Raw genomic sequence first — 26,927 nt, forward strand, 5'->3', positions numbered from 1 at the left:
GCACTGAGAGCTCTGGGTTGCACTCCCAGCTGATGGGCACCTGAGCTGTCCATTGCTTCAAGCCCTATGGACTGCAAAGAAAACCTGCCCACAACAATGTGAATATCTCATGAAACAAATATGAAAATTGTGATATCTAGTGCACAGCAGAAAATGTCACTTTGTATCCATGCATTTGAACACAGTTCAGCATTGGTTTATTAAAAATACAATTAATGAGATTGCAGTTGGCATTAATCTAATTTAAAATCAATTTTTATTGAATGTATAAATTCTTGACTTTTTCAGAATTAAAAGGAAAGTACATAGCAAGTCATGCTATTACTTTATGCTGTATCAGACAACACACTTTATAAAAAACACCATGTTTGCTTCTCACTTGATATGTTTGAGGGTGATGTACAGCTGCAGGTGTAAGTCTGTTCAGATCAGTTAGTCTAAAAGGTCACAGCTGCAGTTGATAGTGTTGAGTTTCTTACACTGTATGTCTTCCAATGTTTGATAATTTCAAAATAATAACAATTTATTTAAACATTTCTTTATACCAAATTATATATCATGTAATGATTAGCACACTGAATTGCTGTACATGCAGTTTACCATGCACACTAAGCATAAGATTGAAGGCAAGGACACAGGTAGTTCAAGTGGTTGCTAATGGCCACATGAGTGGGTGTATGTGAAATGCACAGAGCCGAGTCCCAGCAAAGCAGGCTGTGAGCACGTCCTGGCCACACCATCCAAACACTGCCTTTACAGCAGCCTGTCCACCTCACCTGCAAGGTTAACAGAGGAATTGCCTCTGCCCCCAGGAACAAAGCCTTTATTAACTGGCTTTCTAATACTGATGATTTTTTTGTTGTTACTAAAATACAAGGTGGGAAAATAAAAAGACTTGTCTGTGTTTGTGCTCTTGTCTGGAGTGCAGCATGGCTTAAAGAACAGTGGTTAATCACAAACTCAACCTGAACTTAGAAAAAGATAATTTTCCCATTTATAAATCTCTTGTCTACTATGGAACAGTGCAGGCACATGCCTGCATGTTTGCTTCCTTGTTTTCTCCCTCTCTTTTCCTGCTATTTTTATCTTCCATTCTTTCCTCTACTCTATAAGATTTATTAGTAATTCTGCCATAATTCTACAAAAATGCTGCATTATACAGAGGGATTAGACACTAAAATTATGTCACATTTTTTATAAAACTGCTTGATAAACCAGTAATTTATCAAGCAGTATTTCCCTTTCACACCTAATCTTATAAAGCTCTTATAAAAGCCTTACTTCTGTCTCCCAAAACATGAAATTAAGATGGGTACAGGCCAAGACTTGTGATTGCTGAGACATTTTCCATAGGCCTTGATTAGTGTGCCTAACTGCCCCAAGACCATTCAACAGCCAAGACCATTCAAGGAGGTATGAAACCTACACAAGAGGCCTCCTGCTCTTGTCCTTTATCAGTCAGGGATCTTGGTTCATTCATAGCACAGAGGGACAGACAGGTACATAGCTTGTATAAATAAATAAGGAGTTTCTGAGGAGCTTAATCAGAACTTTCCCCCAAGCCAATCATTGTTTTTTGTTTTTAAAGAGTCCAGGCCACTCCTAATTGTCCATGGTTGCCCTAGAAGCAGAAAGGATTCCTCCCTAATAAAGAGGACTTACTTAATAAGGTAATTTTTGTCTTTTCCTCAGAAGTTCTCATTTCCCCTTCAGAGACACTGGAAAATCTGCAGTATGGAGCTGCCTTCTGTCCTTCAGTGGAGAAGGTAGTGCCAGGAGCACAAGCAGCTAGCAGCCCCAGAAAGATCACTGGTAGAGAGGATCAGAAATTTCCACAGAGATACAGCTTGTGTGGTGGCTTAAATGAGCCTGTGTGCTCTATGATCTCCCTGTCATCACATATATTCAAGACATGCTCCTGCCCTGTAGTCCTTAGGAATCTAAACGTCCTCCTGCAGCCATGTATGCTACTAGAAAATCAAAGAAGCTCCTACATGGCTCTGAACTATACCAGACAACACAGGGATTGTGGAAGCTTCACTATTTTCAGATAGTTTTATATTTCTGCACTAATAAGCACTGTCTGACACATACTCTTGTTTTCTCCTGACACACATAGCTTCGTGTCATTGGGGACTGACCTGCATAAACAGACATGAGGCAGGTTTGTGGCTCCAGCCTGAGGCTGTCCCCCTGGAGGGTTAGAACATCCTGAGAAGGAGGCTGTGTTTCTAGTACTCAGAGCAATGCTCTAATCTTGAATCACTGAATATTAAGGTCAAGGGCAAGATATGCTCCACTATAATTCCATTAAGTGGCAGTTGATAAGTTACAAAAAGAAGTTAGCATGTATTTTAATTTTTATACTTTATAAAGTATATATACTTTATATTTGTGTTGTCTGTCCAACCTACTCAGAACTTAGTAAACTTTCACATCTCTAGAGAAAACTTTCCAATTAGACATTCTGTTTACTATTTCTTTTCCATTCTTCTATGGAATCTAGTTCTCACCTTCCAATTCCCTTTTCCTAGAGCCACCCATATACACATGAACACACATATCTCATGTACCACCAAATCACACATATCACACTTGTTAAATAGCTCAGCTCACCTGGTTCATACCTACTCTGAACTCAGAAATTATCTGTTCCCTTCAATCTCCTTATACTTTTGACAGATACTGTCCTCACTCAGGCATGTGTAGTTTTGGTCAAAAAATCTCCCTTGACACCTACCTGAATTCTGAATCCCCAGCAGCATCAAGACCTCCTAGATCAGAAAGACGTTCTGAGTCCTGTCATTATAGCTCTAGGTCTCCTTTGCAGACAGTGCTCTCAGAAGAGCTTCAAGTCTTAGCAAGGTCAGCTGGGAGTCACAAAAGGACATGAATTCCTGAAGTGGAGCTGTGCTGGGATTTAAGCACCTTTATAGGTCTAAGAGAGAAATTCACAGTTCATGGCTAGAACAGTTCTCCACTCCTGATTCAAGAGGCACTGATGTATAAATTTACTGATGTAAATTTATAGTCTAAGGAAGAAGTAGACCTCACTGAGGAGATGTAAAGGTCTTGGTATTGGTTTTGTATTTTATCTAAATAGAATTTCACATAAGATGCACGAGTTCTTCTTGGAACAAAGTTTATATCAAAATATCCCTCCAATCTATGGCTTAAGGGGTTAAATGTTCTCTTTCTCTTGTCCCAAAACTCTAGGTTTGTTTTCTGCAGAGTATCCTGTTCCTGAAGGCAGCTGTTTAGGTACTTCAGTGCACAAGAGGGCTGCAGAATATGGAACCTGACCTGAAAAAAGCATGTCCTTGCCCAGCAGTAACTGGCAGGGCAAGGGTGTAAGACCTAACTCTGCCATCAGGGGTTTTTATTAGAAAAATTTGACAGTTCCATATTTAACACATTGTCTGTTTTGAATCTCATTCATATGTTCAATGACTAGAGAGTTCAGGTGTTTTATTCAGGGGTGTATATATTATTTGGCATATAAAATTTAGTATAGTGACTCAGAACATCATCATATTAACCTTCCTTTAGGGATCTAGTTCATACTCTGTCCTCTTTATTTTTTAATTTCCAATATTAACTAGGCCTTTAAAGGCTGTATCTTGTTTCAGAGCCTATCCTCTGTTGAGCCAAAAGTCACTGATGGATAAGAACCAGCAAGCAATTAGCAACAACAAGTCATTAATGATGTAGCTTGTTCTGACTACCTCCTAGCAAGATATCTGAATGCAGAAATTCTTCTCTTCTGCCCTGAATTTATATTTAAGCCAATTCAACAGATTAGACATGCCACAATAATAGAAGATTAATTTATTTGTTTCATGTGTAGCTTGGATAATAGCCATGGGACATACCTGCCATGGTATGGAATGTAGATACAGCTCATATACCTTGCAATAATGCAAGGAAGCCTTTTTAAATTATATTATTTTTGATCACTATGTTGTACCAGAGTCAAACCCTTTGTGACCACAGGATTACCCTACCATCTAGGATCGCACCTTCTTTCTGTAAGAAATAACTAGAATCTACTAGAAATTAAAGTATTAACTAGAAATATGTTACTGCTGCCTTGTAGGCAAGCAAAATATGAATCATTGCAAGAGCACAACACACCACTTATTCCCTGAAGTAAGAAAAACCCAATATTTTGCCAGTGTTATAAAGGTGTTTCTTCTATACTAGAAACAAAAGTAAGAAGATTTTTAAAAGATCGCTTATCAAATGATAAATAAAAGAAGATAAAATTACTTGCTTTGTTGTTTTAAGCACATACATATTTTAAAGTTCGGGCACCTGTGCTCACAGATCAGTCTTGAGTCCTGTTTTGCAATCATAAGGTACGATATGCTGATTAAATATTTTAAATATAGAACATAAAATCCCAATCCAAATCTGAGAAATGCTAACAGTATTCCACTTGTGTGTAGATGAAATATGCTTATCCTAACACTCAAATATTTACCCTAAATTCCAACTCTGAATGACTGTACGTGTTAAAATGGCAAACCCAGATGTTTAACCTGTTGAATACAGGAATACAGCTGTTCAAAGCACACTTTCTGTAGAGATTGAAGTAATTTAGCTAAATGTCAGCTGATATTTAGGAATTGTTTAAAATATGACACATATTAAAAGCCCACTAATTTTTCATGATTGTCTGTATTAATAGATCCTCTCTATTTATCCCTTGCAATTTTTTTGCAGGTCATATTGACTCTACTGAGCTCTATGTAACATTTTTCTGTTGTCCAGAGACTGATTCAGTTAATTGACTTTCCTCCACCCATGGTCCTGGGTCCATCAATCATCTCTAACCCTTTTCTTGCTCTTTAATCAGCTGAGCTGAGCCTTTGACAATGAACAAAATATTATGGGCTGAAATGCATAAGAAACAAAATTTTCACCTTGCAGATTACATACAGACAACTACCACACAAATGTATGGCTCTACTATGGTTCAAGGATGTCTGTGCTTCTGTGAGAAGGAGCAAATGGATCCTTAAAATGCACACTGCTTAGAAACCCCAAGATTCAATAGAAAAACACAACCAGGCTTTTCTACTTCCATGGTGACTGAACCATTCAGCTCTCCTTAAAACAAAGCATGTGTCCAAGACATTTAAAGTTCTTAGCTGTCTCAGGTGCTTAGGGATTTAGACTGTGTCAGATTAAGACCTCTCTTAAAAATGGACAAGTTCTGGGAAAAGAAAACTCCTCTGTGATGGGAGCATCAAATTAGTCTCTAGCCTCAAATGGTAAAAAAAATATCTATTGTTCTGTGCAGAGAACCATTTTAAGTTTTATTCAGCTAAGAAAGTAGGAAACCATCTATGTACAGCGGTATTGCCAAACACCGGTGCGCACAGTCCTCCTCATAATAATACTTCTCCTCATAATAATACTCCTCCTCATAATAGTACTACTCCAGCAGTACATTCTGCTGGATGAAAGGCCGAGGTTTGGTAAAGCTGAAGATTTTCAAACATGGGTTTGAATCCTGTGACTTAGTTTGTAGAGATCTTACCTAACTGGTCAGGAACCTGGACTTTGGTCCTTGCTCTGAAATTTATGAATTTTGCTTTAAAAAGCTATGTGGTAAATTAGATTGTTGGGGCTTTTAGCTGCTTTTTAATCTAAAAATTTTACTTTCTGCCATGGTTGTTTTAATTGTAAGACTGAAATGTGTCCAATGTCTTTGATTTCTCTCACTTGAGGAATCTGGCATTGTGAGACTTTCAGCAGGACAGGTACAGGATACTTTCTTCACTTTTTATACCTCTGTCTGAGGACCTTGATTCTGTCAGAATATATTAGGTGTTATTTCAGAGTTTTCACCATACTATGAAGTAAAGCAATACCCGATGTCTCTATCCCAGTGAAGCTGAAAATCTGATCCACTTAGATCAGGGACTTGTCACACTGCAGGAGGTAAACCACCAGAAGTAAGGCAGTGTTGTGCTTTTTCGAGATGTATAAACATCATGAAAAGGATAGGTTCTTTCAGCATTTGTTGTCTCCAAATAAAGGAAGGTCTGCAATCATTACTTTGGACTTACACTGATTTAACTTCAATCCTGCTTTAAGTCTAAGCCTAAGCTTTTTATTGGATTCATCTCGTAATGCCTATTGAATTAATTTCTTTATCTCAATGAATATTTTCCTCATATATACCTTTGAACATCTGGACACAGCCCTTGGGGTAGCTCCTTAATGCCTCTAGTCCATCACTATAACTCATTCATGGATTGCTGTCAGAAGTCTTCAAGGTATCCAGTCATCAAAACACCTATTAACAATAGATCACACACATACTTGCTCACCCCACTGAATGCAATGCTAAACGAAAATGTTCCAAAGTTTTACATTCCTGCAGAACAGGAATGCCAAGGTGCCTCCTGTAACAGAGTTTTATATCATCCTGAAATATGTGAATAAGTTTTACATAGACTTTAAAACATTTATTCCAGAGCTAAGCTAACAGCTAAATAATTCTACTATTACATAACCAGTCAGATATGCAACCAAGACTTTCAGTTATGGTATTTCACAGTGATAGTAAGGACAGTGAAACAAACAGAGCTTTAAAACAACTTTTTTACCTTCTTAATTTCTATGGCTTCAGAGTCATTATGCAGTCTTGGTGCGTCTTTTAATATCCTACCTGTGATAGCATCTCTGAACATCCTCTGGGAAATGGCTGAAGAGCATCATAACCTGTCCATTCTTTTCCTTCTGGACAAAATTTGGGCTTGATCTTGTGTGGGACACCTGCAGTGTGGGACACCATGCAGCAAAGCTGCCCATGTGTCTACCCCACAGGACTGCTGCACAGGGTCAATTTGGGCTCTCCTTAGGGCAGATTCTGACTGCCCTGCAGTCTTTTCTGCCTTACCCAAACCAGACAAAACAGCCTCCCTGAATGGCAGGGTCATGCTCAGTGCTCTCTCTCGGTGTTTTTTTAGCTCTAGGTTGCAAGCCATAGGGAAAAAAGCAGTAAATCTAATTCAGACATGCTCCACACAGTTATAGGATTCCTTTGTAACATTTATTTAATGCTTTGTAGGTATGTTCAAGCAATTCTGATGAAAAATGTCACTTAAAGGCTTTGCCCACAATAACAGTTCAGTGAATTCTCAGTCATGTTACTCAGTCCTCATTTGCAAAACCCAAAAAATTTTCGTGCATGTGAGTGATCAGTAAGAGGCCTGTGGCTGTGACCTTCAATCTTTACAGGGTGGAAACAGCACATCTATTCTGCTACACAGTTATATCCTGGAAGTTACATGACGTTATTGAAGTCAAAGCCTTACACTTTTCAAACAGGGGTACTGCTGAAGCTCTAAGTCAAAATAATGAAATAAAAGTTTGGAAAAATGCATTAAACTGTCAACAGATGCATTGGCTAATTACACTAGCAGATTATCAACTGCAATGTCAGCACCAAAATACTGACTTAGGTCTTATATTGTTCCTTGTGTTGTTATGTACCACACAGAATCTTAGGAAAAAACTTCCCAGAAAAATATGAAGTTTTGATGCAAATGAAATTAAAGCAAGTAAATGGTGGGCTTAAGTACTATGGAGACATGAAACATTGCTTCTTCATATCCTGCTAAGAAGCAACAGCTGTACTTCATTTTAACTTGACGTGCTTCAGAACTCATCTTCATATAGGTATTTAATGATCCAAACATAATGGTCCTGCATAGTTTAATTACTTATATGAAGGCTCAACTTCATATGTGATCTCTTAGTAAAAGATGCTGCTGTGGAAATCTTGCTTTGGTTCTAGCAAAGAATAAACTCTTTAACAGTGAAAATGCTGTGGTGGAATTGGAGGTTATTGACCATGGATCCTGAGCACAGTTGACAGTCTGTTATTCCTTCTTGACAGACTCCTTGTTTCGTCTTCCTTCATGGTATAGCCAATACAAGGAGAACAGGTAGAGTGCAAGGCAGACCATCAAATCATAGTGGTAGAGTGTTGCAGCAAATAGAAGAAACAAGAAGAAATAAAATATTTTGAAAGCAATATGTTTTAGACCTGGAGACTCACTAGGTAACTTAAGTGCTTCACTCTTCTGGTTAGAAATATCTGCAGATTCAGGAGTGTATTGGCTTTCTTTCTGTGAGTCATTAAGCCAGTTTAGTGTTTTCCCTTCAGTTATTAAATGGTCAGCTTGAGAGTCTGTTCTTCCATTTTCTTTGGTAGGCTTACTAATGAAAGCCTCTGGCCTCCATGACTTCTCTTGCTGGACCTCTGCTTGATGGCAAAATTGACCTGTATTCCTTCCTCTTCCTTCTCCAAAAATTGCTGTGTCTGAAGTGGAAGGTACTTCTTCTTTCTCAACTTCAGGAGAGCAGCTTTTTTTAACACATGTAATTTCATCTGTTAGATTTAAATTGTACCCTGACTCAGCAGCTACCTTCTCAATGACTTTGGATTCAAAGTATCTATGCAGGTGCTCCTTGCCTCTTTCCACAGTGGGCCCTTCTGAAGATGCCACTGAAGAGCTTTTATAACTGTAAGTAGGCACAGTATTTGTACCAGAAGGTGGCATTTTTGTTTCAGCTTTAGAACATAAACAGGACAGTGTATCACCATGGCTTTCTTCCCTGTAGAGCTCTTCTGCTTTCTCAAGGAATAGATGCTTCTGAGTGCTCAGGGGGCTTTCAGGTACTTCTGAACACAAACCCTCCTGCAAATCTTTCTCTCCTGTAGCAGAAGCCTTTACTGCTTCTCCTACAGGTAGAATATTATCTGGTTGTGCTCTGGCACATTTTTCCCTGCTATTGCATACAGGCGTCGTTTCTCCTTGCAGTGTTTCATGTACGCATGCATTATAAATACCTAAAACTGATTCCTTTTCAAATTCAGTGTCATATAATACACCCACTGTGTTGAGTTGACAAAGAGCATAATGTGAACCATCATTTCTCCCTTCACGTGTATCAAACCCTGTTTCCTTTTCCTCTGTGGGCCTGTCACTTAGTGCAGTCTCTCGAGGTAGCTTAACAATTACTGCTTTTTCACTGCCAGGCATTTTTTCTGGAGCACTTTCTGATGTTGTTTTAATTATATAAGCTGTACCTGCCTCTGTTTTCTCTGTAATAACCTGCTCAGAGACAGAAGACTTTTCACAACTCTCTGCCTCCTGGCAGGCAAACAATTCCTTTGTGGAAGTCACGGTCTGTGGTTCCGTGCTCCCCCTCGCACTCCACAGAGCCTCACTCCCCGTTTCTTGCCACCTCTGCTCTGCAAAGTTTGCTTCACTTCCCTTTCCAATTGATCTCCCTTTATTTGAGTCATCTGACTTCTCTCTGTCTTTTAACCTCCTGAATCCTCTGAGCTCCTGAGTGGTCTCAGGTCGCCTTTCATCCATGCTGGTGGCCCTGGGTGCCTGCTTGTTGTTCTCAGCTGGCAGAGGTGCTGAGTTCAGGGCTTTGGCATTGTGTTTCCCTTGTGACTTGAAAGGCTTGTATGCTTCCTCCTCACCAATTGATGCCAAGTCTGCCACTTCAACGACTTTCTTCTGCTTCCCTAAATCAGTGTTCTTTTCTGACATTTCACCAACTCCTTTTTTTTGTGTGGAATCTGTTGAGACACCAGCACGTTCAAAAGCACTGGCATATAAATCTCCTCTTAAATGTACCTGAACTTTGCTTTCAATCATCTTGATTCTTCCTTCATTTCTGTCAGCATCTGACAACAGTGAATCCAAAGTCTGTTGAGACGTTTGTGGTGCCCGGTGCTCCAGAGCTGGATTAGCGTTACCATCCAGCGTCCTTGCTATGCATGCATTTAATTGCACGGATTCATCATGCTCTGGCAAAATGGTTTCTGGTCTCATTTCACAGGCCCCTTTTGAGGTACCAGCAGCATCCTCACTGATGAATAACCTCTCCATCATCTTATTTCCTGAGACACTATCTATTTCACCTTTTGAAATATCTGTGTGCCTCTCTCCTTGTTGGCTTGAGCCAGTAGCCATAGAATTGATAGCCTCATTCTGCTTTGTCAGAGGAAAATGTTTTGACAATAAAAGGCTTTCACTGGTACCAGTATGTTCCAAGGACCTCCCATAGCTGTTTACTGAGCCAGCAGTGACTTCCTTCCCTGTTAGCTGATTATTATAATCTCTCACAGAATACTTAGCTTTATCTTTTAGTTCTCCTATCGCATGTGAAGAGTTTTCAGATGAGGATCTGATAGGCACAGGGTGCAAGTCACCGCTTCTTTCTATACAGGTTAGCTTCTTCACCAATCTTTCAGTTTCACTTAGAAAATTAATTGGTTCTGTTGTGTATAAATTCCTTTCATCTCTGGAAGAGGTACCTCTAGCTCCTGTGAAGTGCTGATTTAACTGAAACAATAGAATAGAAAAGAATGATCAAAAAGTGCTTTGCAAAAATATGCCAAATGAAGGAGGCAGGATTTCATTATTGAAAGTTTTGTTTTCAGTAACAAAGCTTTTATGGAAACATGTTTCAAACCATTTGCAAAATTTGCATTGCATGTATTTTTTAACATAGGTAATGAGCTTTATGGTGGTGCTGAAATGAGCAGGAAATAAAATAGTGCTCAGAACCCTCTCTCTTTATTCATGAGTTCAGTAAGCTGCTAGTGGATTTTATACAAATTAAATCTGAAGAGAATATTCCCTTAAAGGCAGGCTAATTTGTTCTCTATACATTTGATTCTAGATTTGGAGAGAGGAAGCCGTGGGGTGAGGGGGGAGGAACAGTGCTTAAATGAGGGAATTGATACAGTACATCAGTGTCTGGTAATGTACAGTATTGTCCAGTAAAACAAAGACACATTTCACACTGACAAATACTGTAAGGATTGTCTGTGCTTCATTTCTCTCAGGGACCATTTTACAGGCTTCAAACCAGACTGTTTTTAGACAATCTGGTAAGACATGAGTTGGAAATGAGATTAGCAAAGTAAAAGGCCAGAAACTAATCATTCTCCCTCCTAGCTCCCAAATATCATATTGTATTATTCAGCTATGCCTGCTTGTCATTGCACTCTCTTCTCACTTTAGCAGAGTCACACTGATAGCACTAGCTGATCAATTAGAGGCTAGCTTCTTGGGCACCCCTTTATACATTTGCACTTGCTGTAGATACCCCCATTACAGTTTCTCTTATTAATATGTTTTCTGCAAAGCCTCTGCAAACTATTAATAGTAAAACGTCACTCAAAGAAAAGTGAGGGAGCTAATGTCTCTGCAAATTCTGTTTTAATGACCCTCTGCCAACCAGTGCTCAAGTGTATTTGAGTTCTTCGGTGATGCCAACTGTCAGGATTTAACAGTGAGATGCCTGTGTTTTTTTCCCCTCCTCATAACTGACATTTGCATGATCTCAATAATTATATGCAAATCTTACGATTTCCCCTTCTTCTCACATAAGGCTCATGTTACTTGTCAACTGCACAGCTGTCTTGTGAGCCAATGCCTGTGTGTTTCAAAGATTTGGTTGTATTTCCATGTATTATAAGCCTTCATTGTTTAATTCATTAAAGAGCGCACAGTGCAAATTAACATCTAAATTATAGCTCCCCCTTCATTTATTGTATGGACAAGTCTGGCAATTGATAAACAAATGGTTATATTTGATCCTCTTTTTTTTTGTAAAAGGGTGGATTGAGAACAACAAGGGATTTTAGTGGTCCTCCTTTGCACATTTCACCATAAAGAAATAAGAACCAAAAGGTTGACTTTCAGGCACTGAAAGGTCCCACAAAAGGCAACAATTTTCAACTTTTTAAAGTAAAAGACAAGAAAAATTTATATTCAAGTGAGAGGAATTTTTACTCTCTATCAACAAGAAAAAAAGAACAGTTCCCATCTTCCTCTCTTGTCTGATTCAGCATTCGCATTTTCACAGGTGATAGCTGTTATAATCTATGATTATGAATCTGTGCACCCAAATGATATGAGCTGAGAACAGACACTGGGAATAATAGATTGCTGTACGTGTCTCATTTATTGCCATTTTTTCTTTCATACTGAGAAATGCAAGGCAAACCTCACACACACGCATGCACACAAATCCAAATAGATTGAATATTCACTGAGTGTGAAATTCATTGTAAAATACATAATGTAAAATACTGATATAGAAGAATCTCCTAATATAAATATATATATTCTTACTTATGCTCGTATAGTTACAATTGCAAAAATCTCGTAAGTAAACAATAATGCAAATATAAAAAATTTTCAAATAGAAAGCATATATTTAAAAATATTCCCATCTTAGAGACTAAGTGGGGAGATTTTTTTTAATGTCACCCTTCTAATTCCTTAGAACTGTCTTTCAGAGCCTCTGGTAAAGAAGTAAAAGGGAGACATCATTAATTTAAGACCAGAAAAAGTTGATGCACTGTACCGAAATCAAAGCACCTTCTTTTGTTCAACCAGTTAGAGATTCAGTGTAAGTACAGACCAAGGCTTTACATTTGTAAATTAGTACATCAGTCAGCTCTGTTAAAAGGGGGCATTTCACCAGCTTTGAAGCGTAAATGGATTCAAATCATTTAATACTGTAGATATAATTGTATAACACTTACCAGCAACTCTAATTCTTCTTCATCATCTTTGTGATCACCCTGGTTGTATTCTGCATTTTTCTCTTTTATATTTTCATTAGCTATTTTGGTGTCTTTGTCTTCTGCTTGTGAATAAACAATCTCTGGGATGTTTGTGTCTGAAGAGTTAAAAAAACCAGTTGAATCATTTCCATGAGGCTGGTTGTTATATTATTTTTAATTAACATATGCAGTAAGGAAGAACTAATTAAACCGGGTGTTGTACCTGAAGTCCTTGAGTTATTCCATGTGCCATCATCAGACGTTGCCAATATTTCTTCTTTTCTGTTAAACAAAAAGAAACTTCTTGTGTTATTCTGCAAAAAATATTGTTCTAATTCCCCTTAGACTCAAATGTAAAGACTACTAGTTAATTACACAGCATTTTAAATGCTGTTTGAAATTCTGAAAATAACAGCTACATAAAATGTAGCGCTTTTTGAGTGACCTGATATTAAGGCTTGGTCATAAGAAAGAATTGGCCAAGAAAATGAGAATGTGTTGAGCTTCAGATTACACTGCAAATCTGATGAGTTTTCCCAGGCCTTTTCTGAGAAAGCAGCACAAAGGTGATTAGATGGGTCAGTGACAGGAGAGCATAATTTTGGGGTCAGACAAGGGTCTGGAAGGATATATGTGTTTGAGAGGCCAGGGCTCTCTCTTGCTTGTGTTTTTCAAATATTTGTATGTTTACAGAGATGGCTGGAGAAAGGCATCTTTGTTATCTGAAATAAATCAAAAGACTCTCCCTGCATGTGTACAGTATAAATCCTGTTGTTAAACTGCGCCTGGCCAGCAGGAACAAATTCTGCTTCCTTCAGCTAGTGCAATTTTTTCTGTTGCTTTGCTGTCTGTGAAAACAAAGGCCAGGTTCAACACAAAAAACACCTACAGAGAGATGCTGAGTGCCTGCAGTCCTCATCAATATCAATTGATATCAATCGAACTGTCAAGTCCTAGCAGTTGGAATTGTCTGCTTATAGGGATCTAACCTTTGGTGGAAAAAGAAAAAAAATGTTAAAAGAATGTCACTTATGTAAAATGTAAATTATATCACTCCTAATGACTCCTCTATGAGGAGCAATTTTTTTTTCTGTAGTTCTTAATTTATGTGATGTTCAACCAGCCGTCCACCTCTGTTACTGAAAATTACTTTCTAATTTTCAAATATTAATCTTTTCTCCTTCTATTTTCTCCTAGTGTCTTTCATTTGAATTGATATAACATTAACTCTGCCACCTAAATGCTTAATTCAGAAGGAGGATGCTAAATTTATACTCTATTAAAAGAACGTAGACATGTACTGTCACCAACTTTTTAAAAACCAGTCTTTATAGGGTTTGCCAGACTAAAGCAGACAGAAACTCTTGCCAGTCTAGCATCTGATCTCTGACACTGGTCACTATCAGATACTTCAGGGGAAGGTGTAGAGTTGTAGGAAAATACTTGGAGTAATTTGCACTGCCTTCTTAAATTGCCTTTTGGCCATTTTTTGCTAGAAGCTGTCCTTGAAGCACAAGATTTAATGCTCTCTCAGTGATTCTTTTTCACCATTAATTGCAATAAAGGTAAATACTCCTGCAATGTGTAGGAATATCGTGTCACTCTTGAATTCTGGTATGTGCATAACCTCCATATATTTTTCACTCCTCCACTTACACTGAGTTGTATGTTCCCCTGCCTGCAGTTGTTATAATCTACATTTCATTCTGAAAAAGGTGGCAGATTCACCTTTTTTCGGTTGATCTGTGGTGGTTTTAAGGTAAATCATTAGCGGTTATTATTTATACATAGTTTGGGGAGAGTGGTTGCTTTTTGTTTGTTTGTTGGTTGGGTTTTTTTTTACAGTTCAAAGTCTTGGCTTAGTGTTACATCTAGTTCCCAGTTTTCTTCTCCTCTTTTGCATCTTTTTCACTCACCTGCTTCCATAAATCTAGGCACTGTGTAGGTTGGTGTTTAACCATGATACAGATGCATCAAAACATTTAGATGTTATTAGGATGTCTGCAAAAGCCCCAGATTAGGAGCTGAGACATGTAAAACTCATGAACAGAATCATCACACCAAAACAACGATCCCAAAACCACATGGCCCAGCAGGAAACTGTCCACTGCTTCCCAGTGGTGAAAAAAAGAGCATTCTAAAGTGTCTATGTTTCTTTGAAAGGAGCTGACTCCCTACAGTGTTCAGCCATATGGATGCCACAACTCTTGGAAAGCAGGGATGGAACCATTTGCTGCTAGACAGGACTCTCGTCTCCTTCTTAAAGGAACAAGAGTTTGACAGGTTTTTCATTCAAGAGGCATTCCCAGAAGAAGGGGAGTTGTTAATGCCTATATCTAGCCTAATATTCTACTGCTAGCTGGAGTTCACAGCGCCTACTGTAGCATCCAAGTAGCAGTGCCACTTTCAGCTTCTATGACACCCTCATGTGATAAATCACATCATTCATGCAAAAAATACCCAGATTACCAGAATACAGAACATCTGGGGAAAAACTGGAGGGCAGATTTGCCTGCTCCAAATGGAGTTGGATATACAAGCAGGATCCTTACTCTTTAGCTTTGTTTTCATACCTTGGAGAAAGAAGAAACTGAAATCTGCCCCATTTCCTGTGTTTCCCATGCAGTGAATATTTTTTGTTTTGATTAAGAAATTTTCAGCGTAAAAATATACACACAGTGTTTGAATAAGGATGCTAAGGATGAGTACCTATTTTATAAACCCTTAAATGTACAGGAAAAAAGATGCTTCAAAATGGATAATTATGGGTGTGTGCCAGGATAGTGTTACCTTATCCAGCCTTATTGTTTTAACATCTGTGTTCAGGCAGTCCTGTATATAATCTCTATTATCAGTGGTGAGTGATTATCACTTCTAAAAGGAGATTCATTCCCTATAACATGGGAATCATGAGTAAGGTGGAGTGATATATCTTGCAAAGATGCTTCTTTACCTCTGAAAGAGACTGACTAAAAGGAACCTACATCTTTGGAAATTATCTAAAGCTGCATGATTCTCAGCTTGTAACTTTAAATTCAGACTGGAATGTGGTTATGGATTTTTAGTGGTTGGGACTGTAACACTCAATGTATGTGTGATCTGAGCCCCTCAGTTTTACTTTTGCTGTGATTAGAGCTGAATTTTTCCTTAACTTTTGTTCTAGTAGCATATGGAGCCCTGGCCCACAAGTTTCTTTTCACAACAGCAATACAGGTAAAAAATGGCAATGATAACACAGCCTCACAGCTACACTGCAGGGCTTGCAGCATAATTTCTTGCCTATTACGCTTAATTTTATAATTAATTTATACATTTATAAATTAATAATAATTATTTTTATAAAGATTTCTGGTTTATAGCCCATTATTTGTGCACACCTGCCCTGCAAATACCTGAGTATAGGGAACATCAATGTAACATTTATTTTACTTAATTTAATTTTAGATGAGAAATATCTGTCTTCATATAATTATTCTCAGGGGAAATTTAAAATTGGCTTAAATTGAGTATATTGATACTGCAGTGTTTGAGAATCACAAGGAGCATAAAACAATAGTAATTTAAATCACTACTTCAATTTAAGAAATTATATTTTGAGGCTGCATGTGCGTATAACTACTGAACAATCTGAAACTTATTTCTATATCCTGACTGAAATACTTCCCAAAAGCCAATAAAAATTTGCCCCTTCATCAAACAGAAGCAATTAGAAGTTGTTTCTCTAGTTCATAAGTTTTTTCTCTATGTTATATTTTCTTTATATTCCTCTGAAAATGTCCTTGCACAGTATCAGAATTCCATGAGCAGATTTTTAAATTAGAATATTAAGCTTTTGTTTCAGAAATTAATTATTGCACTTTGTTGTGAGGCATGGTCTAAATATCCTATATGATGAGAGACACAACATTTGTATTCTGTTAAAAGCCTTTACTGTTATTTTTAAGTAACCTAGGTATTCTGACAACGATGCAAGCTAGAAAAAAATCCTTTATGTCAGATTACACAATTCCATTCCAGCATAAGTATCTGTAAACCTGCAGAAGCTCTGTTGTTTTTTCTCATTCAGCTGAATGGGACACAGCTTCATAAAGCACACCAGGAACTTATGAATTTAAAAACCCCAAAACCTATGCTCATATGATTAATTCTTGATGAAATTATCATTCACTTGTATTGAGTTAAAAAAAAAAGTCAGGACTGAAAACAGGTTATCATTGTAATTTTGCATTAGAAAGAACAAATATGAAATTCAGAGGTTAATTAGTAGGAACCAGAGGACTGAAATTGTGATTGGCATTATGTGAAGGAGTTCAGAAGTCCCAAAGTTATGTGGAATTTGCATCCCAGAGAGGAAATGTTAAACTTGAATGCTAAAGATGTGAAGAATAGACAGAAAATGGCTAAGTGAGAAGAAAAAAATTAGTCAATAAACAATTTTTATTTGACTTCATGAAGGGTTGGAATAAACTCACATATGTCAAGGCTTTTGAACCAACCCTTTTAAGTTAAATAAGAATTTTTTTTAGAAGTGAGGCTTCATCAAAATTTGAGATAATCTATATATAACACCACAAACAAAAGACTTCTCATAAACTCTTCTACCACAGGGCTAGTGGTGGGGCAGATTCTTATAGGAAGATAAATCTTGCAGGACATAACTGATGTGAACAGCAATTTCGAAAATTATATTATTTCATCCAGTCTGCTAGCAGAACTTGTTGTTTAAATATCCTCCAATTAGGAGAAGCATATAATCTCTGACCCAAATATGAGAGACCAAACAGCGGCAAACACATATCGGTTTAAAACCTTTGCTATTCAGATTTAGTCAAGTGGTCCTATATTGTAACAATATCAGAAGAATAGAAAAAGTAGAAGCTATATTTAGGAAAAGGAAGAGAAATAGTGTCAAGGCAACTACAGGCCCAAGTGTCTTCAAAAAGTTTTCACAATAGACTTAAAAATGAGAGAAGAAATATAGATAAATGGAAAATTGCGTAAAAATGCCAGACTCACCTGATAATATCTGTCTTTGATAAGATTACTATATTTCCCTTGTCTAAAAATCAGTTATCTGGACTTCATTAAAGCATTTGTTGTGCAGCCACATGGGAAATTTATTAATTAAACGAGTGAAGAGGGAGATGAGCATCAGAGCTGGGCGGTGGGAGAGGGGCTCGGTGCCAAGCAGGGTCCCAGGAGCTGGGCTGTGGAGCTAGCAGGCGTCGCTGGGGAATCGGAGAGGACAAGCCATGTAATCAGACTTACTCAGTCATGTTATTACAGACCAAAGCACAAGAAGTCAAAGTTAAATTAAATCTGTGGCAGAGAGGAAGTTGGAGACATCACCAACGCAGAGGAGGATTGAAAGAAATCGGTGGCCTGGAGGATCAGAATAATAGATAAGGGATGAAATTCAAAATTATAAAGTGCCAGGTTATACATTTAGGGACTAGAAAGAATTTCTGCCACAAAACTAGGCCTCAGAAGTTGGAAGAAACAGGTGAACAAGAAAAATCAGAGGAGTTTTTTTGCCAGAAACCATTTCCAAGCCACTAGTGTGAGATGAAACAGACACTGTGATATAAAGGCAAACCAAGTTCAGCAGTAATGTCTCAGGGAAGGTAGTCCCAGCTATGAAAGATTTCCAAGAAATGTTCATGTTGTGGCACCAGGCACCAACAAGAGCTCCTCTAGAATGTTTGTCTATAATGTCCAAGAAAGACTGATTCAACCTGAAACATGTTCAGAAGAGGACTAGAGGAAAACTGGCAGAATGAAAAATCTACATTAACCAAGGAGACAGATTGAGTAGTTCTATTTTCAGCATAAAAAAGTCTGAAAGGAGGAATAAACTCCCTCTATTGATATAGCAAAGGGTTAAATATTCAAAAGACAAAAAAGGCAGCGAGACTGTTAATGCATTAATATAAAGAGATCACAAAAGTATTTGTTGTGAAAACTTAAAAGATCTGCAAGCACTAGAAACGTATATCCTGTAGTTTATCGGTGCAAGTATCAGACACAACAAATTGAGAAGGTCTCACTGTGGAAACACAAATATATTTTTGTGAATGAGATTATGCAACACATTTCCCAAGGGAATGAGACTTTCATGATCCCTCAGTCACAATCCCAGCCCTATTTCAAACGCTCCTGTGCAGCTATATGCCCTGAGAGTTACGCCTGCAGGAGTTTTCACTATGGAACAGGAGATGCTTTGGTCTTGCCTGAAATAGGTTTGGGACAATAGATAGGAGTAACAAATTTCTTCATAGTGGGTGGGTTTATCATAGCTTGTCATGATTTTAATTCACACACCAACATTTGGCTAAAGTTGTGTCTGTATATTTGTATAACTCCTGGTACTTTGTTCTGTGCTATATCCACTTATGCTGGATCTTAGTATCTAAGTCATAAGATATTTATTTTTAAAAATGTGAAAAAAAAGGCTAAAACTGCTGGATTACAGAGTATAAAGAGATGGAAATGTACCTGAAAAACTCTGAAATTAATGCAACCTGATCAATTTTATACTTTCTCATATTTAAAAGAAAATGTGGGATAATACTATTTAGTCTGAAATTCAGAGAGGTATGAGGTTATTAAAGCATTCAAAGAATGTATTTCTCAAATATTTAGTTAAAATATGTAAAAGGGAAAAAAGTTTTTAACATTATTTTATTTAAAAATAGTCTTAGGTTTTGTGGATTCTTTCATGCTTCTGATTTTTACTGTAGATTCAAAACAAATCAAAATTCTACCCTGAAGGTAGAATAGAACGTATTGAAATTGAAGTTGAGGTGAAGCTAAAATGTCCTCATGAAAAGAGCTAGCAAGACTGAAGTTGCTAACCAAACCATAGTTATATTTTAATTTCAGGACAGATTTATAAGCCTAAGAGTAACCTCATATAGCAGCAGCCTTCAATATAACTAGTGCTTTTGGATCGAGTGCCAAAAATAGCCAGCCTTGCAGCAGAATGATGCCACTGGGATGTAAACAACGTGTGAGATCCCTAAAATGAGGTAGTTACATGTGTCAGCAGTGTTTTACTGAGAAGCAGAAGAGCAAAAAGTAAATTAGTGCAGTTAAGTACTCATGTTTGAGCTGTCACTGGAGCAAACAGGCAATTCTGCACAGAACTGTAACCCCATGGAGCTGAGAAAGGGAATATGGGGAGGGAAGGGCAGGCAGCTTAGTTTGGTTATTTTTGTATCATTAGCGGCAGATGTAATTTCAGAAGGAAGTAAAGAAGGAAATAACTGCATTTAAACAAGCAACAGCATAAATTATTTTAAAATGTTTATGTATACATCAAAAGTAAAAAGCCTGCAAAATTTCTCAAAGACCTGGGAGAGAAACTAGAGAAAGGGTTTTCCACATGTAAGTCTAAGATTCAGTAGTGTATGCAGTATCATTCAAAATTCATAAACATGAAACAAGAATGAATTTCTCAGGAAGAAAGAATTTTGGAAAGGAATAAGAAAGGTTTTGTACATGTAAAGTTCTAAGCAGAGCTCTAATGTTCTATTCAATTGCTTGTAAGGCTCAGAAGAATAAGAATTCAAGATATTTTTTTTACTAATACAAGCCCCGTAACATTTGGCTTGGTTTAAAATATTGCTGTATTTGTATTGGTCCTAAAATACCAGTTGGACAGGTGACAAAATATTTCTGAAACCAATTCACACTGAGAGGAAAATGCAAGAAGGAAAAAAATAAAATGTTACAAAATAAAAATAAAAATAAAAATAAAAATAAAAATAAAAATAAAAATAAAAATAAAAATAAAATTAAAAAGCAAGTCAAAACATAAGCTTCATTCTGATTCAGGAGCCACCAAGGATCCCGATGTGGACCTTCAAAGTGTAGACTTTATTTTGTGACGGTGTCTCCATAGTTAATTTTATTCTATCTCACTGACTGGATATATGAACTAACTAATGAGCAAAGACAAACTCATTCCATGCCTCCATATTGCTGAGCTCAAAACTCACTACAGGGACAAGTCTCCCTACTGATTTAAACTGATATCTGTATTCTTAGCATTTGAAGCAATAGTTTAAGAGTAAAACCATTTCACAATTTATTATCACATGCAGTTCTTAGTCTCAAGCCCTGGTGCTGCCAGGGAATTCACAGCTGAGCTCAGGAAGAGGAGGTACAGCCCTGGCTCAAACCCATCTCTGTGCCTCCTGGGGCCTTGCCTCGCTGTGCTGCAGCACCACCAGGCTCCATAATGTGGTCTGGACATGACAAGGAGGCTGAGAATTGCCTGCCTATGCACTGGCATAAGAGGGAAAATATATTTCTCCACTGGAAAATTTCTAACATGGAAGAGTGCCTGCTTGGGGTGTGTCCAATGGCCTCACCACTGAGCAGTGCTTGACCTCCTGTTCCAGGACTCTTGAAAACTGGGTGGCCACAAAACATCTGCAGCAGAGACACATGCAGTGAGACACGTTTATGTTCCACCTCCTGGGTGCTATGGAGAGAAGCCATAAAGTGCCTGTTGAGCTTCCCAGGACCAGTCCCCAGTAGTGCCTGGCAGTGCCACTGGACCAAACCAGCTGGTGGGCACTAGGATCTGTCCTCCTCCAGAGTTCCACCTGTAAGCTGTATCTGCTCCCTGTGTCTGTAGAAAAATAAAGAACCTTAAAAAAGCTAAGGAGCAGAATCATTGTTATTGCCAGACCTAGTGCTTTTTATTTGTTTACCTGCATATTTAGTCTAAATCAAGGCAGAATATTATTTTTATGAACAGTATGCTCTCATTTGGAATTGACACTAATGAATGCAAGGCCCTTTCCCCCTCTTGTTTGTACCATCAAATTAATTAGCTCTATTGTGACATCAGTATTTTTCTCAAGTAGTTCAAGGCTTGAGCGTTTTCCTTTCTTTTTCTAAAGGGCATCTTCAGTGCCCTTTATCTACCATAAGAATCATGCATCACTTGTATTTTTCACAACTAATGCTGTTTATTATAAAAAACTGATTGTGATGTGAAGATTGTTATACTGTGTGGCAAATTGCCCAAACAATTACTGTAAATGCATGAGCCATAAACTGTACTGCCAAGGACACTGGTAGGTTAGCTCCTATAAAAGAAACAATTAGAGTCTGAGGTGAAAATAATAGAGATGAGATGACAGTTATTGAAAAGGCAGAACATCCAGTTTAATGTTGTAAATATAGGTTTGTAGATTACACTGATGGTTTTAAAGTGTTCATGACTTATTGAATGGAATAGAATATTCCATACTTTAGAATGGGGCCATAATTATTATTTCCTTTTAATTGTGATGTCTGATGCATTTGTGAGCAGTTGTTGAGAACATCTTCACATTATACTGATTCTATTTCTAAATTATCATCCTGCTTCAAGGGTTGGAGGTTTTTTTTATTATTTTACTTTCTTCGCATTTTGTTGTTCAGGGTCTGTTCTGAACAAAGTATTTTCTCTTGAGGAACGTGGAGTGCTTAGAGGGTTACAGCAATAATTATTTCAGTTTCAGCCTACACACTTCACTGCTTTAAATCATCATTAGAAGTTTCATCCCTCAGCAACTCCTGCTGAGACAGTCTTAAACTCCAAGAAACAATTAGATAAGAATAGCTAATCTTTATAGCAACTTGTATATAAAAGTATTGATAAGAATTTGCCAGAAATTAAGGGAATATATTTTTTTCTTAGAAATCATCTAAATACAGAAAAAGGTTATTGCTATGATTGCTAAAGAATTTAAATAATTCAAGCCAGATTTGGAGTGTATGAAGATTAGGGTGCATACAAAAAAGATGTGCACCCTACAGGAGGATGTTTCACAATAAACTGTGGTGTATATAAAGAAAATGCAAGAAAATTGACATTACTGCCTGAGAATATTAAATAGTCCTCTGTTTTGTTTTTTTTTTTTTTGAAGACAAGACATAGGTATAAAAGAAGATGAAAATAAAATTCTAGTATTAGACCCTAGGGAGAGCACTAAACAACAGGACACAGAATTATGGCTGTCCAAGAAGGCAGCGGTACTGGGCGCATAAAATCTGAACAGGGAAGGGTCTTCCCAGGGTTTAGAGGAGAGGATAAAGTGAGCAGAGCAAAAGTAGCAACCAGCAAAGGGCAGTCAGTGTGAGGCAGCCTGTGTAAACCAAACCCATTAGTCAGGGGAAGCTGGAAAAAGCTCTAAATTGGCTCTGAAAGCAAGATGCAAGGAAATTAAGTACTTGTCTAAAACACTTTTCAGGGAAATGCTCTAGGTCGTTTTTCAAGCTTTTACATAGTGTTAAAAAAGGATGATCTTAAAATGAAGTGGGGGTGTCAGAGCTGTGCTGGAATTTGATGGAGCTGCCCTGAAGTTCAGGGAGGTGTTGGGGAGCAGAGATGGAGAGGTGGCAGAGCTGTGGGCCTGGGCAGTGGCAGCATCCTCAGGCTGAAATAACAGCCTCTTTCCAAAACTCAAGGCAGAGTCCTGGGAACTAGACCTTAAGAACAGCAGAAGCCAACAGCTGCACTAATTAGAGACAGACCAAGCCTGCTCAGAGCAGTGTGAGCACAGTGTGGAGAATTGCTCAACAAGAAAATAGAGGACAGCTGAAGCTCATCCAGCACCATTCCTTGATTCTGGGCTCCTAATGCACACTCCTGATTTTGACTTCTCAGGTGGCTTAACCTGAAATATGGCCAATTCCCACCTGAAAACATTTGGGCTTCAAATGATCCTTCCTTGTGGAGATGCCATGTTATACATGTCTGAACCATGTTATATGTCATGTGTGGTGGTATCATGGCTTTCTGTTTATACCATTACTTTCTTTCAGGAAGTATTTTAAAAAACAGAAGCACAACAGAAAAAAAAATTAATGTAAACAATGCAGGAAATCATAATTTATAATTATATTAGATTCAAAACTGATTGAGACCACAAAAAAGATTCAGAAGCAAAAGCTGCAGACAAAATCAACGTCTATAAATGAAGAGCTGTGTGAACACTAAGCAGAAATAACTAGATAATAAATACCAATAATATATATTAGATAATATATATATACACTAGATAATATATATACTAGATAATAAATAAATAAATAAATAAATAAAATAATATTTTAAAATATTGCCATTACAACTGATCCTTTTAAAATGAAGCTGTATGAAAAATAGCAGCCCCAATTATGAATCTAGGCAAGATTGATTTTCTTCTATGACCTTCAACTACCAGCGCTGTTAGAGACGGCTCAACCTAGTTCTTAGTAAATAGGTGTCACCCAACAAATGGGACTGACACTAATTAGCTTCCTTGTTGATAGTCAGGAAGCAGAGGACAGGGGCAGGAGACGGCGTGGTGCCCTCATTATTGGAGCAGGAGGTGAGGGCATTTGCAGATGCATTTTGGAAACTACCCTGGGAATAGAAGATTTCACTTCCAGAAGAGTTGGTCAAGCAAACTTCACAAGCATCTTGAATGAAAATAGAGCCACAAAGAACCTCTACTTAAATGTCTGAAATTTGAGGAAGACAATATTAGCCTGTGGTATTTCTCCACCTTGAGGAAATATCCCTTAGTTTATGTCTTCTCACATAAGAAAAGGGGCTGTTACCAGAAAAGGAGAGAAAGTGAGCCTAAAAAAGGACAATAAAGGACTGTCAGTAACAAGGTGAAATTAGAACAGAAGTTTGGAAAGTGAAGTTGAAAAAGATGCTCAGAATAAGCAATATATGGTATTATGATTAATAGTATCAAGGGGGACAATTGATCAAGAGAGCAGCTGTAAGGGAATTTAAGCATTTTTTCTGCAAAGATAATTCCCAGTAGGATTCAGACAATGTTTGTAATAAATCTATTTTTATTAAGATTATTGGATTGGTGTTATCCAGGGGATTATATTTTTCCAATTACTAATATTTTCATTTTTCAGTCTTATTTTATGATTGAAGCAGGGACATGGGTGGCACAGAACAAAATGCATTGGCCTGACTTGGGATGAGAATAATCATTGCCTCAAAGCAAACAAAGTCCCAAGAAATTAGTCTTTATTTTCTAGCTCATTAAAAGAGACCTTGAGTTTTAATAGCAAAACATTCATACATTTTTATTTTTTTAAAAATATAGATGTATATCTGTCCATTTGAAGATTTTAGTGCCATCCAGTTTGAACCAGGAGCCCAATACCAGTTTGGTGCCAGGCTCAAACCTTTAATATAGCACTGTCTATCCCCAAATGTCATGATTATAGGTATGAAGAGTCCATAAGAACCCATTGCATAATAAGTCAGTTACACCTCAAATTAAGCTATAGCAATTATAAGCAGGAGCACTGCCACTTTTTTCAGATCCTTTCATAGTTCTGTCATGATTGTTGTACCTTATAGTGATATCCATGTAGCAATGTTGAAGCAGTACCTGTTCAAAAGTATAATACAGCTGTTTTATATGTGGATTGGTCAGAAAATTCATTGCATCCTTTCACAGAATGGGCTATTTCATAAACAGAGAACCTCTTTCAAAAATATTCTCCAGGTCAGTGTTAGAAAGTCTATTGAGAGGTCCATTGTGAATTAGTAATGCAGGACTTTTCTATTTGTATATCTGTCTCCAGGGCCAACTGTTGAAAAAGAGGAAAAGGAGAGTGAGCAGTCAAGTTTTCTGAGCACTAGGCTTGGCTTAATGTCAGAGGATATGCTTCATAGGTCACTATTTTGTCTAGAAGAGGCATGATCAAATATCAAAATGGTTCTGTAGAAAGGAGCTGGGGGCGGCGTCCCTTTGCTCCTCTCTTGCTTCTTTTCCTCACTGCTTTAAAATATTGAAGCAGAGAAACTTTCAAGTTATGCCTATTTTGGATAAATCTGAGAGGAGAAAAACATTAACCTATGTTGCTTCTGGTCTTTTTCTGAATCTCACATGGGAAAAATAGAGGTCTCTTCCTGGCATGTCAGAAGAGAGTATTTTCCAAGAGGCTGCCTGCAGTGTGCTGAGGCACGTATACAAGAACGTGGTAAGTGCCTTAGATAGAATGTAGAGAGATAGATGGCAGTCAGGTGAGACTAAGACACAGATATCACTCCTGGGGAGGAGAACAGAAAGGGTGACCACAAAAAAAACAACCTTACAGAGTTGTTCCCAAGAGAGGGCAACTATGATCTAAATCTCGGAAAGCAATTGTAAATTCAATAAGTATGTCAATAGGATGAAAATCCCAGGCATTATCATGACAAGAGACTTTTATAAGTTTTTTTTTGCTTTTTTTTTTTTTTTCATTTTTCACATACTTAGTACCTCACAGCAAGAAGGCAGCTGTGTGATGGGTATCAATATTCCTATCAAGACATAGGAAAAAACCTAGGAGACACTGGCTCAGATTTACTAGAGTAGCTGCAGAGACTGACAGACTCCCCAGCCCTCTACCATAACATGAAGTGTTTCAGCCTAGCATATCTTATAATTATCACTCAGCATCTATAAATGTTATTGCAGAGACAACAACTGTGCATCAAAATAAAATGTAAATGTCAGTCCACTTGGTGCACCTAAGTTCAAGGTAAGAAAAACCTGCTAGCTTTGCCTAGTTCACATTCAATTGTGTAGCCCAGTGCCCTTCAGGACTACATTTAGTAACCAGCAGTAATAAATCTTCATGTTTAGTGTTAGAGTATCAGCTGATTTCACGAATCAGGAGAGTGAAAGACACGCAGAAAACCAAGCCCCCTATTATGCTTTGGCATGTCAACTAATACTTGTGTGTGTCACTGAAGGTCTAGGGATCAAATAGCCACTTCTAACATTCTCCCACGGTGTTTAAAAGGTCTTACCCTCTCCTTTGCCCTAAGGCAGAGACTTCATTTAACTTTCAAAGTATTTGTTTGGACCATTTTTTCCACCTTTTGTAGATGAGAAGATAATCCACATTTTATATTAAAAATACCACAGGCAATTGATTCTCTAGACCTACGCTGTAGTGTTAATTTCATTGCTACAATTTGCTTCATTTTCAGAGTTACAGTGCTGGGACTGGATCACAGCTTAAAGTTCATAATCAGAATAAACAGCTCAAATGACACTGGTAGTCATTGCAATGATTAAACATGACTCCAGTGCTCTCAGCTAATGTTGCACTAACTTTAAACATCTTTTCAAGACTAACATTTAGCAAAGTCAAGGTGAATGTAATGGAATAATTTTGTTTTCCAACTGAACATTTATGAACTGTATTACCTGAATGGTGGGCAGGATAGACTACTGAAATGGTCACTTACAGCCTGGTTCAATTTGCAAAATAGATATCTTCCTAAACAAAAGAA

General features: G+C 37.6%; 1 protein-coding gene across 1 annotated transcript in view; it reads right to left on the reverse strand.

Moving 5' to 3' along the window:
• Positions 1-237: 237 nt before the first annotated feature.
• Positions 238-26,927, reverse strand: part of PPP1R3A (protein phosphatase 1 regulatory subunit 3A) — a 34,040-nt gene continuing 7,350 nt past the window's right edge. The window contains exons 2-4 of the mRNA XM_005519263.3: positions 12,846-12,904; positions 12,602-12,738; positions 238-10,385 (exon numbers count right to left, since the gene is read on the reverse strand). Of these exons, the coding sequence (XP_005519320.2) occupies positions 7,899-10,385; positions 12,602-12,738; positions 12,846-12,904 (2,683 nt within the window). The 3' untranslated portion in view covers positions 238-7,898. The remainder of the gene's footprint in view (positions 10,386-12,601; positions 12,739-12,845; positions 12,905-26,927) is intronic.

Source organism: Pseudopodoces humilis, chromosome 5 (assembly GCF_049639895.1).
Source record: "Pseudopodoces humilis isolate 2021_Gansu_Grassland_sample_001 chromosome 5, ASM4963989v1, whole genome shotgun sequence".
Classification (NCBI taxonomy): domain Eukaryota; kingdom Metazoa; phylum Chordata; class Aves; order Passeriformes; family Paridae; genus Pseudopodoces; species Pseudopodoces humilis.